A 17,248-nucleotide genomic window follows, 5' to 3' on the forward strand; every position below is an offset into this window, starting at 1 on the left:
CAAATTTACAAAATGGTAAAAGTGAGTAGTAGCGGTATTACCAAATTCATAGAGAAAAAAAGTCCTATCATTAAACAGGGGCATGATCAAAGCAAACAAAAAAGACGCAGATCAAGAGAATAGCCTGCAGTGAAAGGGTTAAGAGACCGAGCCGATCGGCTGTACACAAGCGGCTCCTTCCCTGTGCGCACAGACAGCAGGGGGCGCTTACTCTGCTGCACACTCCTAGAACGCTGGATGTTATTTCTATATCTGCGTCATGTGATAATAATGAGCCCGCCCAACACTGCTGACGTCATCCGGCATAGGGCGGGGCTACTCATTGGCATACACCCGTAGTCATAGTAACGGTTGCCCGGCTACACAGGACAGGACGCGACTGTCCGAAGCGGAGAGGCAGAAGCGGCGTCTCCGGTCACAATGACGTCATATTCCGAGGCCCCGAAGAAAACTGGCGTCCCCAGAGACGTGCTGAAATGGCTGCAGAGCCTGGACCTGAGCTTCTCCCCCAAGAACTTCCGGAGGTATCTGCAGGGAATGCTCCTGGTGTGGGGGGACTACAGCTCCCAGCGTGCCGCCTGCTGATGGCGTGGTTTCCCACACATTGAAGTGGGCGGTATGTCGGGGTGAGGGCAGCAGGCCCAGAGGTTTGCGCCGTTTTCTCCCCTGGGCTGCAGTCACACGCTGCAGAGGCAGATAACGCCAGTATGCCGGGTGACAGCGCTGCGGCTTCCGCCCCTGCAGGGTCTGTGCTGCTGTCAGTGAGAGGAGCCTCCTGTGCTCAGCCATGAGTGGGGGTACGTGCCCATGAGCCGTAATAGAGGCGTTTTGGACGCCGCTCTCCTGCGCTGTGTTGCACAGTGGATGGATGTATCGAGGTCCCACGCCCACTGTGCTTCTATTTGACGCCGTGTAAATTCTCCGGCAGCGCGGCTTTACGAACCGCAGCATGGCTGGTCTCCATAATAGAAATCTCCACCATAGAATGTACAGGGTGCGGGAACTCTGCGTGTGTTCAATGATTACATGTGGAGTTACCTGCGGGATCGGACGCAGCAAAAATATGCTGCGTCCAAAGCGCTGCCATAGCCTGATCGTCTGGATGTAGCCTTAGAAACATCCTAATAATTTATAACTAAATCATCCACCATTCATGGCCGTCAGTGCGTCATTACCCCCTTAGAGGGAATGTCCCATACAGACCACGGGGATCCCCATAAGAGCCCCCTGTACCATAGCCATAGAGCCTGCTGTATATGGAGCCACAGCACCCCCCCCTCCGTAGACGGAGCCACAGCGCCTCCCCCATAGACGGGGCCACAGCGCCTCCCCCATAGACGGGGCCACAGCGTCCCCCCCCCCCCTCGTAGACGGAGCCACAGCGCCCCCTGTAGATGGAGCAATAGTGCCCATACGTGACCTCCTCACCTTAAATCTGTGGGACTGGCATAGCGGGTGTCTCCATACACACAGGCATTGTTAGGGGCTCAGCTATAGCAGCCACTCTCACAGACCTCTGGGGATTACACAGGAGCCCCTTACTTTGTGAGACCACCTTGACGCTGTGGTCACTATTGAACGCCACATCTAATAGGTGGGGTCTTACCAGTTATTTCCCATCCGCCTGTACAGCGGGAGCCCGAATAGGGGACTCTGCTGGAGCCTCCATGGAGAATACATGTGGGATCGATCCCGTATGAGTTTACTGCATGTTACATCACTGTGTGCATTATCTGTATACTCTGACCTCACTGTATGCACTATCCCCGTACCGCGGCATCGCTGTGTGCACTATCCCCGTACCGCGGCATCGCTGTGTGCACTATCCCCGTACCGCGGCATCGCTGTGTGCACCATCCCCGTACCGCGGCATCGCTGTGTGCACCATCCCCGTACCGCGGCATCGCTGTGTACAGTATCCCCGTACCGCGGCATCGCTGTGTACAGTATCCCCGTACCGCGGCATCGCTGTGTACAGTATCCCCGTACCGCGGCATCGCTGTGTACAGTATCCCCGTACCGCGGCATCGCTGTGTGCACTATCCCCGTACCGCGGCATCGCTGTGTGCACTATCCCCGTACCGCGGCATCGCTGTGTGCACTATCCCCGTACCGCGGCATCGCTGTGTGCACTATCCCCGTACCGCGGCATCGCTGTGTGCACTATCCCCGTACCGCGGCATCGCTGTGTGCACCATCCCCGTACCGCGGCATCGCTGTGTGCACCATCCCCGTACCGCGGCATCGCTGTGTGCACCATCCCCGTACCGCGGCATCGCTGTGTGCACCATCCCCGTACCGCGGCATCGCTGTGTGCACCATCCCCGTACCGCGGCATCGCTGTGTGCACCATCCCCGTACCGCGGCATCGCTGTGTGCACCATCCCCGTACCGCGGCATCGCTGTGTGCACCATCCCCGTACCGCGGCATCGCTGTGTGCACCATCCCCGTACCGCGGCATCGCTGTGTGCACCATCCCCGTACCGCGGCATCGCTGTGTGCACTATCCCCGTACCGCGGCATCGCTGTGTGCACCATCCCCGTACCGCGGCATCGCTGTGTGCACCATCCCCGTACCGCGGCATCGCTGTGTGCACCATCCCCGTACCGCGGCATCGCTGTGTGCACCATCCCCGTACCGCGGCATCGCTGTGTGCACTATCCCCGTACCGCGGCATCGCTGTGTGCACTAGCCCCGTACCGCGGCATCGCTGTGTGCACTATGCACTATTCCTGTACCGTGAAATCAGGGCTCTCTCCGGATGGAGTGTGCGTGTCCTTCCCTACCATTCAGGGTAATTGTGTTTCTATGATTGGTTGTGGTGGGCAGATTACCACATAGACAGCAATTAGATGTGATTTGTAGTCAGTAGGACCCCACCATGAGTCTGAGATTGTCTGATGTACTGCGCCACGGAATATGTTTTCACCATATAAATGATCACACATAAGTAGGAATGTAATAATGTTACCAGACATTTGTTAGCCCCCAATTATCACGGTTATGCTATAGACCCCTTTAATGACCACACAGTCCTATGCTCACAAATCGATTCACAGGCCCCTGCTCCACCGACCACGTCAGTAATCTATGGCTGCTGGACGGGGGATGTCACCATCGCTTCTCACCTGATGGCATCCTTTGCTCTTCTCTTGATTAGCCAGCCTAGTTAGATGTCACGTGTATCACTCCGCAATGATGATGTCGCTCCAGTCTGGCTAATCAGCAGAAGAGCCGCGGATCCCGGGAGGTAAGAGGCGGTTCTCACGGCTCCCGTCCAGCGCCCATAGATTACTGACGTGGCCGATGGACCGGGGTCCTGTGAGTGGATTTGCCCCAGGGCTAATTAATAGTGTTGCTTGCTTAGAGACGTCTCGAATGGATACATCACCGCAGAGATCTTCTCCTGGTATTACCCCGATGACATCCAGATGCATTCATTTGACAATGGAACGTCACTCCCTGCAAAGTTAGGGAACTGGTCACTACTAGAAAAGGTAAGAGCGCCCCGTTCTTCACGCTCCGTCACATGCAGCGTAAGACTCTAATCCTTCTGTTATCTTCTCAGTTCTTCATGAAGAAGAAACTAAATGTTTCCAAGGAATTAATCGACGGGACAATACACTGCAAACCTGGAGCAGCTGAAATCCTGGTGCAAGAAATCTATGTAATGTTAACACACAGGAGGTGAGCTGTGCTAGTGGTGCCATCCCCAGAATACAGGAGCTCCACTTCAGGTGGGCAGGTGACAGAGGTGTTTCTAGGCTTTCTGGCACCTGGGACAAGAGTTCAGTTTTGCGACCCCCCACTTCCAGCACATATGCGATTTGTGCACTTAGCCACGTGCCGAATTGCTGCTCTCCCTCATTCTCTCAATGTTCAGTGAAAAACTGAGAGAAGCAGGAAGAGAAGCTCGTTGGCACGTGACCATTAGTGTGAAAATCGCATATGAGTGAAGTGGCCATGTGATGACTGCTGGAACCTGCAAGCAGAGCTGAATCCTGACAGCGAGTACATTACACACTGTTAGGATTGGCTACAGGGCTTCATTTTATAATTAAAGGGCTTGTCCAGGTTTGAGATTAAAGTCTGCAGTCACTCTATGTGACTGCAGGCTTCTGATTTCTCACATGGCATGAACTGCACACTTTTAGGATTCTCCCTTGCACAAGTATGAGATTTGTATACTTCTGGCCACATTCCGACTAGCCGTGTCTGGCCTAGCTCAATTCATTGTCATTGTGTGAGGCTACACATGTCTAGTCAGCATGTGACCACAAGCATACAAATTGCCGGCATGAGAGAATCCTGACAGCGTGCAGTGCTCACTGCGAGCAGTCAGAAGTCTGCAGTCACATAGAATGACTGCAGACTCATCACAAACTTAACCCCTTTAATGCTCCTAACATAACATAAATAAAAATGAGAATTAGAATCACAAAAAAACATTTACATCCAGGTACCAGATAGATGATAGATTGTCTCGAGTAGTTTTCTTTCTTCTTCATCTTGTCCAGACGCCATGATGACTTTTATCATCCACACCTCGTCTCTGCAGACTTCCATCTTCTCCGGTCTTCTGCAACACATCCCCAGACGATGCCCAAAAATATAGCAGTGTCATTATAATGCTCCTGAATAAAAATATCTGCCCTACGCTGAGTCCTTGAATAAATAATTGTCCCTCACTATATTCCCTGCGCAAAATATGACCCCCACACTGTCCCTCCCATGGTACATGCCCTCCACACTGCCCTCTCCTTTCCATACTGGGCCCCCTCTTCACACTGTCCTCTCACACTGTGTCCCTCTAGGGCCCATTTTCTATACTGTGCCCCCTTATCACACTCCGCCTTCCTTGGTATACTGTCCCCTCCTGGCTGTTCACTTACACTATCCTCCCATACTACACCCCCAACACTACTCAGTCTCTATTTTGTGCCCACTCACACTTTTCGCCCCCCATTATTTCCCCCTCCCCTCCTTCTCCTGTCTTCTCTCACATTCCCCTGCTAACCATACTGTCTCCTCATATATTTACACTCACACATCTCCACCCCCAATTCCCCATACTGTGTCTGCACACATCACATCACCCTCGCTCCCCATACAGTGTCTGTATACATTTCCCTCCTTCGCTCCCCATATTGCTTACACACCCATGCTCCTCATTGTGTATCAGCATCAATCACCCACACACAAAATCTCTCCCACCTCTCTCCCAGCACTACATCTCCCCCCAGCCATACAATAAATCTCCCCCAGCAATATAATAAATCTTCCCCAGCCATACAATAAATCTCCTCCCATAGTAAATCTCCCCCCATAGTACATCATCCCCCAGCCATACCATAAATTACTCCCCATAGTAAATCTCCCCGCAGCCATACCATAAATTACTCCCCATAGTAAATCTCCCCGCAGCCATACCATAAATTACTCCCCATTAGTGTTGAGCGAGTATGTTCTATTAACCCTTTCGCCGAGTATGCTCGGACCAAGCTCCGAGTATTTATAGCTGCTCGGTGATAAGGTTAAATCGCTCCCATGTGCATGATTTGCGACTGTTTGATAGCTTTATTACATGTGAGGAATGTCTATTTCTTACACATTCCTCACATGTAATAAAACTGTCAAACAGTTGCAAATCATGCACATGGGAGCGATTAAACCTTATCACTGAGCAGCTATAAATACTCAGAGCTCAGCCCGAGCATACTCGGACAGAACATACTCGCTCAACCCTACTCCCCATAGTAAATCTCCCCGTAGACATACCATAAATCACCCCCATAGTGAATCTCCCCGCAGCCATACCATAAATCACTCCCCATAGTAAATCTCCCCACAGCCATACCATAAATCACCCCCATAGTAAATCTCCCCGCAGCCATACCATAAATCACCCCCATAGTAAATCTCCCCGCAGCCATACCATAAATCACCCCCCATAGTAAGGCTGCGTGCACACGATGCGTTTTTCATGCGTTTATGCTGCGGAATTTCCGCAGCGGAAATGCATCAAAAACGCATGGTAATCCGCACCCCATAATAATAATAAATAAAGTTATATTCACCTTTCCGACGGCTTCTCTCTGCATGCCGGCAGCGCTGAAGGACCTGCGGTGATGTCACAGTCATGTGACCGCAGGCCCTTCACCGCTGTGTCTCGCGATATGCCGGCAGCCAGGAACCAGACAGGAAGGAGCGCTGCAGCCACGCCGGGGCATCGGGGGTGAGTATAGCTTTATTTTTTTTATTTTTACGGTCACACTATATAAATCCATGCTGTTTGCATGGATTTATATAGTGTGACCTAGTTGTCAAGCACTTTCCAAGCGATGCTATCGCCTGGAAAGCGCTTGTCAATCTGCATGCGGAAACGCATGTGAATCCGCATGTATTCCGCAGGAAAAACGCATGCACAATCTGCATGCGTTTTTTCTGCCAGGGAGATGCAGAAATGCTGCAGAAATTTTCTGCTTCATTTCTGCATCGTGGGTACATAGCCTAAATCTCCCCGCAGCCATACCATAAATCACCCCCATAGTAAATCTCCCCGCAGCCATACCATAAATCACCCCCATAGTAAATCTCCCCACAGCCATACCATAAATCACCCCCATAGTAAATCTCCCCGCAGCCATACCATAAATCACCCCCCATAGTAAATCTCCCCCACCCCACAATAAATCACCGCCCACAATGACTCTTCACCTCCATTCCATCTTCGGTGTCTTCAGCTCTGAAGCACAGAGCACTTTCCACCAATGGCTGCAGCACCGGTGAGTGACGTCAGCAGTGTGATCACATGACCGGATCACGCTGTTGGCGTCGATCTGATCCTGAGGTCAGAGCTATAACGCTAGGAGCCCGCGCTCTGCAGCTTCTCTGAGCTGGGTGTCAGCTTGGCACCCTGCTCAGAGAACTGCCGACTCTCAGTGCGGGGGGGCGGCAGAACGCAGCCGCCGGGGGAGACACATCGGACTGCCGCATTAGGCGGCCCGACTACGCGCCTCTGCCGGCTGCTCCCGGAGCACATGCCCCAGCTGTCCCACCCCCCCAGATACGTCTCTGGCTGGTGATGAGGGCAGCCGCCATGAGGCCGTTCTACCCTATAGTGCATGTACAATGTGCACAGAGGAAACTACAAGGTTTCTATTCATCCAGGAGTAAGTATTGTATATTCCCAACACATTTTAACTCCCAGCAAGACATTCCTTAGGAAACGTAGAGCTCATCATGGCTTTATTTCAAAGACCAATGGATTAAAGTGAACTTCTTCAGGAGCACAATGAAGACCATGTGTCAATGGCGTTACTAGTTGTCTAGTGTAAACCGAGGTTTGGCAGTTCTGCCAAGCAGTGGAGGATCTTACTCGCTATTCATTAGGAAGTCTGCGGAACAAGGAGACAACTTTTTTCTTTTTATATTTTCTGGACAACTTATATGGAAATCACAGCCAACATTTTTTACAGACACACAGATCATTGGTACTGTACAAAAGTTTTAAGCATCTGTGGAAAAAATGATGCAAAGTAAAAATGCTTTAAAAAACAAAGTGTTCATAAGTAATTTTTATCAGTTAATGAAATACAAAGTGAATGAACAAAAAGAGAAATCTAAATGAAACCAATATTTGGTGTGACTGCTTTTATGTTCAAAAGCGCATCAATTCTTTTAGATACACTTAAACAAAGTCAGAGAGATATACGATTATAGTCAGGTGTATGAGTAACCATTTATACCAAATAATAATAATGATCATCATTTTCATATGGAGGTTGAAACATAGTCATTAACTGAAGCAAATAGCTGTGTAGGAAGCTTATAATAGTGAGAAACAGCTACAAAGGTGAGGTTGTGGAAGCCAGTTTCATAGCACAGATCATATACCATGGCAAGACTGAGCTTAGCAACAAAATACAGGGTAGTTATACTGCGTCAAGAAAGCTTTTTTTCTAGGTAAAAATTTCAAAGCAGTTTGAGGTATTGGAATGTGATGTTCAAGCTTTTTAGATGAAGCTGCAAGAAATGGGCAACACTAAGGACTTTAGCCGCAGTGGTCGGTCAATGAAACTTAGTACAGCAGATGAAAGACACATCATTTTTACATCCCTTTGAAATTGGAAGGCGTCCAGCAGTGCCATCAGCTCAGAACTGGGAACAACCATTGGTACCCAACTACGTCCATCTATTGCTGAGAGATTTCTGGACTAAAACCATACCTTCAACATGGAAACAAGGTCAAGTGACTCAACTATGCATGAAAACATCGGAGCAGGGATAAAGAAAAATGACAGATGATGCTCTGGACTGATTTGTCAAAATGTGAACTTTTAACAGATGGTAGTTTGCTTGCAAAGGGTTGGAGAGTGGTAGAATAATGAGTGTCTTCAGGCAACAGTGAAACATAATGAAGGTTCTCTGCAAGTTGGAGACTGCATTTCAGCATATGAAATTGGAGTTTGTCAGGATTAATGGTGTCATCAATGCTGAAAAAAACTGGTTGATACTTATCCATCATATAGCACCATCAGGGGGGCGTCTGATTGGCTCCAAATGTATTATGCAGCAGGACAACAACCGCAAACATACAGCCAACATCATGAATGACCATCTTCAGGGTGAAGCAGAACAAGGAGACCTGGAAGTGATGATATGGCCCCACAGAGCCCTGATCTCAACATCATCAAGTCTGTCTGGGATTACATGAAGCGACAGAAAGATCTGTACAAGCCTATATGCACAGAATATCTGTGGTTGGTTCTCCAAGATGTTTGGAACAACCTCCCTGGTGAGTTTCTTCACAAACCGTATGCGAGTGCACCTAGAAGAATTGATGTTGTCTCGAAGATAATGGGGGGGGGGGGGGTTCACCAAATATTGAGTTGATTTAGATTTCTCTTTTTTGTTCACTCCATTTTGTTAATTGATAAGAATAAACTATTAACACTTCTATTTTTTTAAAACCAGACTGACTTGGGTTAAGTTTGAACTAAGAATGAGACATTTTTATGAATCTGCCCCAATACCTTTATTTTACAGTATCCTCTTGATACAAATGCCAGATATTCATATTAAAGCCTAGTTGACACATCGCTTGCTCTGGTGGGGAATCAATGATTTCTGCTATCTTGACCTGTGGCATATTTTACTACGCGACACAAATAATCTCAAAGCGGGTTTTCATGACGGTCATTTTATAGCACGATCAGGCAGTCGCTCTTACATGTTCTGTGGGATCATGCCACGTTTTGGTCAGCTGCCCATCTAAGAGTGTTGGAAAAAGACCCCACTATTCGCATGTGCTAAACTAAACAGCCACTTTGTTCATGAAGATGGAGCTCCTTGCCACAACTGCTGAAAAGACCGAAGACTGTCAGAAAAGTCATGTGGGAGCTTTCATGGGCCAGTCAGTCTCCTAACATGAATCCCTCAGGTCAAGGTAGCAGAACTCTCTTGATAAGGTTTAATATGCGCATTTGTTCTTTGTATGAAGTTGATACTATGCAATAAAAGACAAGGTTAGAAAATCAGGGGTCTATTCACTTACGGGCTGTCTCTGTATAAATGACAAGGTTAGAAAATCAAGGGTCTATTCACTTACGGGATGTCTCTGTATAAATGACAAGGTTAGAAAATCAGGGGTCTATTCACTTACGGGCTGTCTCTGTATAAATGACAAGGTTAGAAAATCAAGGGTCTATTCACTTACGGGATGTCTCTGTATAAATGACAAGGTTAGAAAATCAGGGGTCTATTCACTTACGGGCTGTCTCTTTACAACAACTGTCAAACATGTTTTCTGTAGGTCACACAGGACTTTACCCTTTTAGCTTTCAATGTAAGCCACATGCATGATACCGGTCTGTGCTCTGCATTTTTGTTTACAGACCAATCAGTGCTCTAAAATAGTCACACAACACCCAATTAGCCGTAATGCCTGCCTGAAAGCTCCTGTAGTTTGACCAGAGTCACCATGTATCCATAGCCTTATGGCGTGATACTGTTGACTACGACAAAATTGCAAACGCGTGGGTTGGTGCTGACAGAAGAGCGTCACCTCCGAGTTATTTATCTCTGACTAATGCCACTCCAGTAAGTGCAACCACATGTACATCTCTGCTAATGCACATCATATAAATTCAGATTACTACTAGTCGTAGTGCAGTCATTCTGGATTAACATGTGAATTGCTGTCTTTTTGTCATTGTCCTTAAAGGGAAGTTGTCATGTTTAGAAAAGCTATTTACCTGCAGTAATAGTGCTAATTAGTAGTTATATTGTGTTTTTATCCTGTGTAATTGGCATATTTGAAGAGCGGATACAGGGAGAAAATGAAGTTATAACCACTTGCTTCCAGTGATCAAGGTGGTGCAGAGAGAGGTTACAGTCACCACGGCTGTTATCACTCCCCGCTACATTGATTGACAGCCTATTCTGTACACATTCTCTGCAGGGCAGGCTGTCAATCATTGTGTAGGAAAGTAATTACAACCACGGTGACTGACTGCACCGCCTTGATCACTGGAAGCAAGTGTTTACAGGAAGGATATAACTTCATTTTTTCCCTGTATCCACTCATCTACTACGTTGTCTACACAGGATATAAACACAATGTAACTGCAGATTACCTCTATATCTAGATTTGACAGGTTCCCTTTAAACATTTTGTATATATCAATAGCATGTATCCACAAGGAACGAGAGGTTAGTGGAGTGGACTGATAAAGAAAATCTTATATTTTATATGTAGTTATAACTTTTATTAAGGGTCAAAACAATCCAGGACAATGAAGCAGACTTCACAGATCGACATTACCAGGATGGCCTGCCTATGGTGGCACGGTCTACAGCAACAAAAGCTGTGAAAACCAATATCACCCTGAGCGAAATCCTGGCCGAGCCAGACATTGATGTCAACAAGCAGAAGGTGCAAGCAGTGCTCGATATCCACCTGCAGCAGAGACAGCAGAACAGGATTGCCGACCCAAGTGAGTAAGGTACAGAAACTGTGCTGTGTCTGAACGTGTGTACTGGGAGAAGAGGCTTTGTGTTAGTAAGGAAAACCGTCTTGCATCATTTCTTTCAAGCAGTTGTTTGCATTGTGATCTCCATGAGTTGTACCCTGCTCTGCTATTTGACAAACTTCCCTTTTGGTAGATCACTATCAGGGCTCATTCACACGTCCGATTTTTCCGCGTATGAGAAAAATGGACCAATTATTTTGATCAGAGTGTAGTATGAGTGTCATCCATTTTTCTTTTACGTGGAGAAATTAAAAAGAAAAAAAAAGTTTCTCCTCCATCTTCATTTTGACAGTCCATGAAAATTGAACCGCACTATGATGTCGTCCAATTTTTTCACGGACCCATTGTCATGCATTGCAGATTTTGAACCGACCCTCGGATCAAAATCAGATGTCTCGATAATTTTCATGGACATGTGAATAGCTCCATAAACTGTCACAGGTACGAGTGCCATCTATGATAATCACCTAAGACATATCCAAAGACATACTGATATGGAAATTGGATTGTGAGCCCTGATGGGGACAGTGCCCATAATGTCTGTAAAGCACTGTGGAATTAATGGTTCTATATAAGTGAGAAATAAAGAAACACGGATAGCATTCTTACGTGAAAATTGTACATCTGAGTGAGGCCTTTGAGTAGGTTTATCTGTACCAGATTTGCTGCAGAAAATTTCCAATGCAAACCCAGAGTCTGCCACAACCCAGAGGTGACAAATCTGACAAACTGTATGGATTTTAGTGCAGATATGTGTATTTCCCTGCTGAGAAAATCTGAGCTATTAAAAGAAAAAACAAAAGACTATACCTTGTATCACACACAGAGTCTTCTACTGATCTCTGAACATGCAGCTCCCAGTTGTCATTGTCCTGATGATGATCCTCATGACCTATACTGCAGACCAGGGGTGGGGAACCTTATGGCTATGTTCACACAAGGCGTTTTTTCATGCAAATTTTCAGCTGCTTTTTACAGTACCAGCAAAGTCTATGAGATTTCAGAAATCTCATTCACACACATTGGTTGTTATGTCATCAGTATTTTGTGCTTTGCATGTTTTTTTGCACAATAGAGCATGTCACTTCTTTTATTGTTTTTTTTTCTGCATTTTTTTCAGTGTTTTTCACCCATTGAAAGTAATGGGTGGTGAAAAAACACTGAAAAAACGCCTAGTGTGAACATAGCTATCAGGTTTTGCTGTGTTTTTATTGAAAAAAAGCAGGTACAATAGTATGTGAAACATTTATTTTTGTGATTTTTACCATCTTGTCTTTTGTCACTAGGAATGTTTGCTTGGATTTGAACAGTTTAAATTAGTGATGTGTAAGATGTAAATATTGGCTGAGTTAGGTGTGAGATTGAACAATACCTGTGGCCCAGAGAGGTGTGAAATTAAACAATCCCTGAGCAACTCAATGGCAGACCATAGTGTGAAAATAAATAGTGTCCTACAAACTCAATGCACTGCCAGTGTCTTAGGTAAACTATTCCTGAATGATTCACTTCCCCCTACTGCTACATTTGTAATACTGGTTAGTATGGTTTCACAAATGTCTTGCATTGGTGACCTGTGTTTTTATGCTTCTGTGGTGGAAGCAAAGCTGAACTTTGGGATCCTGAAAAATGCACCAAAACCTGCTTTTTTGACGCAGCATCTTTCCTGCCAAGAGATCAGGTTTTGCGCTGAAAAAACGCCTAGTGTGAACATAGCGTATTTCTGCTAAGGGCCATTTGTATATTTATATCATCCTTCGGGGGCCGTACAAATTGCGCACTAACTCAGCCCTCAAAGAACGTAAGGATGTGATCTTTCATTGTACACGCCTCACCGTTCAGTAGTGAACAATGCGTGGGTGTGCTCACAGAGCAAGAAGAAATTAAAGGGCTGGTGGCCGTCAAAATACAGTTGCCGGCCCAAGTACTGAGGTCCCTAGATCATTGAGGGCTGTAAACGGCCCACAGGCCTGAGGTTCCCCACCCCTGCTGTAGAGCCACGTGCACACAGCACATCATTGCTGCATTCCAGATGTACAAAGAAACGTCATGGACCAGAGATCTGATGCCAGAAGAGTGAAGTAATATTGGCTTGTGGATTTCTTTACCTCATTGTCTTCAATGGAGAAAATCAACAACAAATCCTAGTTCACCTGCAGAAGCATGTCCTAACTTTATTAGATTACAGAACCAGACAGGAAAAATTCTAAGAGGCAAATGAAGGTACTATAACGGCCTTATGCAGCTCTACTGGCGCCTTATTACACCTCAGTATAAGGGTATGTGCACACAATGTCTTTAATTTGATGGCATGGCTGTAGAGTGTAGTTTTTTTTTCACAAAGGCTTCCAAACTAAGCCGCTCATAGATAGGACGTTACTTCCTTTAACCGCTTCCCAGTTTTCACACCGTGGAGCGGATGAAAGAAGTGGCAAAAGACTGAACATGTGCACAGCAATGGCATTTTTACATTGCTGTGCATTATGTTTTTTCTCTGCTTTTTCATGCAGATTCCAGGTAGAATCCGCCGTCGGATTTGTCATTATATTTCATCAATGTTATACAGATTGAAATATGACACTAATATAAACCTATAGAGCTATATGATCCATTTTACAGATAGACTATGCCCAAGTTTGCGGAGTGTGATTACAATTTGGATGCATTAGTATTTGATCAGTTTTTGCATTTATATTTGCATCAGGGCTGTGGAGTCGTTATAAAATGGACCAACTCAGACTCCTAAAATATATAATACATTGGGTACAGTAGTACAATGCAGGACGTGCTGGAAATGTTTTCATAAGAATTTTGGAAAGTTATGAAATGTCCTATAAATGTCTGTTCTGTTCCTGATCTAAGGATCTCTTGGCTGTTAGTTGAGATGAATGTGTGCTGCACTTTATGTACACGCTCAGTAGTGACCAGGGCTGTGGAGTCGGAGTCAGGGAAATTAAGGAGTCGGACTCAGTGGTTTGGCTTACCGACTCCACAGCCCTGATTTGCAGAACAGAAAAAAAATAGCAATAAATGAAAATACGGAAGCAAAATCCTATCCAATACTGATGCATCTTGCTTCATTATAAGTCTGTATACCGGATCCAAATTATGGTGTATCAAATACTAATAATTTTTATTTCTATAGCGCCAACATATTCCGTAGCGCTTTACATTTCAAATACACTCATGTGAAAGAGGCTTCACTCAAAAAAGTATGCCAAAAGATACTGATAGGTAAAATGCATTTCTGTGTAACAGATCATTACTGAAATGCCGTTTTCTTCCTTTTTTCGTTTTCTTTCCTTTCTTTTGTAGAAAGATTTAATGTGAAACCATCACTTGGCGAGCGCGCCATTCGTCTCATGCCTTCATCTAATCAAAACCAAAGTGAGAGCAGCCTGACAAACAGGTCGTCGTCCTCCTCCTTGTCCTCCAGTCCTAGTGAGTATTTAGAAAAAGTGCAGCAGAAGTATTTCTGAAAGCTCCGACAGTGAATGATCCACTGATGATTAGATGTAATATAAATGCAGGATCCCAAAGGTTTTACCATTTCTTGCACCTGTATTATAGTCCACAGTTGTATTAAAGGGGTTGTTCAGGCTTGGGACTAAAGTCTGCAGTCACTTTATGTGCTGTGCACACTGTCACGATTACCCAATATTCCCGGTGTGAGTGGGCGGTCATGTGGCTGGATGTATACAATGTGCATAATTGTGCTCCAGTGCCTATAGACACGTTCAACTTCTGTGAATAGAAGTGAATTGAGAGAAACCAGATGAGACTAGTTGGCACGTGACCACAATTATGCAAATCACATACATGCGGTCATGTAACCGCCCTCTTGCACCAGGGAACACGGGGGAATTGAGACAGTGTGCACGTCGCACACTGTCACAATTTTGTCACTCTGCAGTCACATGGAGCGACTTTTATCCCAAGCATGGACAACCTCTTTAAGAAATCTTAAATCTCCCAGCACTCCTTGTTAAATCAAGGTTAGAGATGTGCCTGAACACAAGATAATTTACCATTTCCATTGACAACCAGCAGAATTGTGAATGCAGCTCTGGACAAAAACACACTGTACAAGATATGAAAAGCAACGCGATTATACATTTTGGGTATGTGCCCACGTAGCGTTTTACAAGTGTATATATGCTGTGGAATTTCTGCAGCGTAAACGCTTGTGAAACGCTAGGTAATCCCCCACCCCCCCATGGTCCCCAATGAGAATCCGCAATTTCAATGCCCATGCTGCGGATTTTTCCGCAGCGTTTTTGATGCGCTCAAAAATCCGCAACATGTCCATTAATTTTGCGTTTACGCATGCGGAATTGCCTTGTCAATGCAATAAAAAACGCAAGGCAATTCCGCATGTCCCAAACGCATCATAAACGCGCGAAAAACGCTTGCCAAATTCCGCAAGCGTTTTTCCGGGAAAGGATATGCGGAAATGAAGCAGAAATTTCTGCAATGTGGGCACATAGCCTTAATGTAGATTACAAGTATACATAGAAAATATGAACTAAAAAGATGGACATACCCTTGAAATCCTACTGCTCTCCACTACTGCTGGTCTCACTTTTGCACAATGATAGCTGGTAGGATATATTGTGCTAAATATTGTTATAAAAAGTAATCTAAGACCATTGGATGCCACGTTACTCAACTAAAGGTGCCCCTACATGATGCTAGCCTGAGGCTTTTGTACTTCCCGACAAACTACATCCAGATTTACAGCAAATTGCCGCAGCTGGGCACGTTGGATCTCAGTTGTGTGCCGTGTAAGGGGAAGCATAGAGATTACTCGTGCTTCGCCTACACAATCTGTGTAGCCAAAAACTGTAGTGGAAAACCACAGCAATTTAAGGTAAAACCGGATGTGATTTTTACGCAAGACTGAGAAAACTACCACCCTACAACTGCAACAATGAAGGGCATCCTCATACCGCAGTGTCACTGGGTGTTTATCATAACGTATTCTATCTATTTATATATAAAATAAATTTCTGTTGTCTGTTCTCCATGCACGGCCAAATGACTGCACCAATCTGGCCCAAATTCGGAAGGCTTTATAACAAGTTTCATATCTCTTGGCTCTACTGTTCTCGAGATATTCTCCAGAAAAACAGTACGGAAAAGAAATAATTACCATATTTTTCGGACTATGTGATACACATTTTAGCAAGAAAAACTCTTGCTAAAAAGTGTGTGCATCTCATAGTCCAGAGAGAGCTTCCTGTAATGGCAGATAATGCAGACACCATGTTCTTGCCCATCACAGAAAGAACTGCTCTCTCTCCTCCTGATCTATGTGATCAGTGCAGAGCTGGAGAGTTAGCTACCGGACCTGCAAAGAAGCGGCTCATCCTGAGCTGATGAAGGACCCTCCACCCGACTAGCTCCAAGACTTTTCATGTCGTCGTCAATCACATGCCTATATAGTGTATATGTAAATGTGCATATATAGCAGAGCTGTGTATATCTAAATGTGCATATATAACAGCTCTGTGTGTCTACATTTGCATATGTAGCAGAGCTGTGTCTCTGCATATGTAGCAGAGCTGTGTCTCTGCATATGTAGCAGAGCTGTGTCTCTGCATATGTAGCAGAGCTGTGTGTGTCTATATGTGCATATGTAGCAGAGCTGTGTGTGTCTATATGTGCATATGTAGCAGAGCTGTGTGTGTCTATATGTGCATATGTAGCAGAGCTGTGTGTGTCTATATGTGCATATGTAGCAGAGCTGTGTGTGTCTATATGTGCATATGTAGCAGAGCTGTGTGTGTCTATATGTGCATATGTAGCAGAGCTGTCTGTGTGTCTATATGTGCATATGTAGCAGAGCTGTCTGTGTCTATATGTGCATATGTAGCACAGCTGTGTGTCTATATGTGCATATGTAGCAGAGCTGTGTGTGTCTATATGTGCATATGTAGCAGAGTTGTGTTTCTAATTCCTCCATATTTTACTCTTGTGCATTAAAATTAGTAATAATGACCCCTTCACTTTACACCACCAGGGAAATTTTAATTAGTTGGAAAAATGGTTTTCCTATTTTCTGCTGTCTTAACCTTGGATGTGTCTCATGGTAAGGTGCGTCTTATTGTCAGAAAAATATGGTACTTTACGGCCAAACGACTGGGACCTATCTGCCCAAAATTTGGCATATAGTTAAATAAGGCAATTCAGAAGGTTTTACATTGGGTTTCAGCT

The 17,248-nt window shown here is 45.5% G+C and overlaps 1 protein-coding gene across 1 annotated transcript in view; it reads left to right on the forward strand.

The window, feature by feature from the left end:
• The first annotated feature begins 299 nt into the window (after window positions 1–299).
• Window positions 300–17,248, forward strand: part of SPATA4 (spermatogenesis associated 4) — a 17,463-nt gene continuing 514 nt past the window's right edge. The window contains exons 1-5 of the mRNA XM_073643695.1: window positions 300–524; window positions 3,370–3,499; window positions 3,571–3,689; window positions 10,779–10,999; window positions 14,348–14,473. Of these exons, the coding sequence (XP_073499796.1) occupies window positions 421–524; window positions 3,370–3,499; window positions 3,571–3,689; window positions 10,779–10,999; window positions 14,348–14,473 (700 nt within the window). The 5' untranslated portion in view covers window positions 300–420. The remainder of the gene's footprint in view (window positions 525–3,369; window positions 3,500–3,570; window positions 3,690–10,778; window positions 11,000–14,347; window positions 14,474–17,248) is intronic.

Source organism: Phyllobates terribilis, unplaced genomic scaffold, assembly GCF_046119375.1.
Source record: "Phyllobates terribilis strain yellow unplaced genomic scaffold, ASM4611937v1 Scaffold_1__5_contigs__length_1240528914, whole genome shotgun sequence".
NCBI classification, from domain to species: domain Eukaryota; kingdom Metazoa; phylum Chordata; class Amphibia; order Anura; family Dendrobatidae; genus Phyllobates; species Phyllobates terribilis.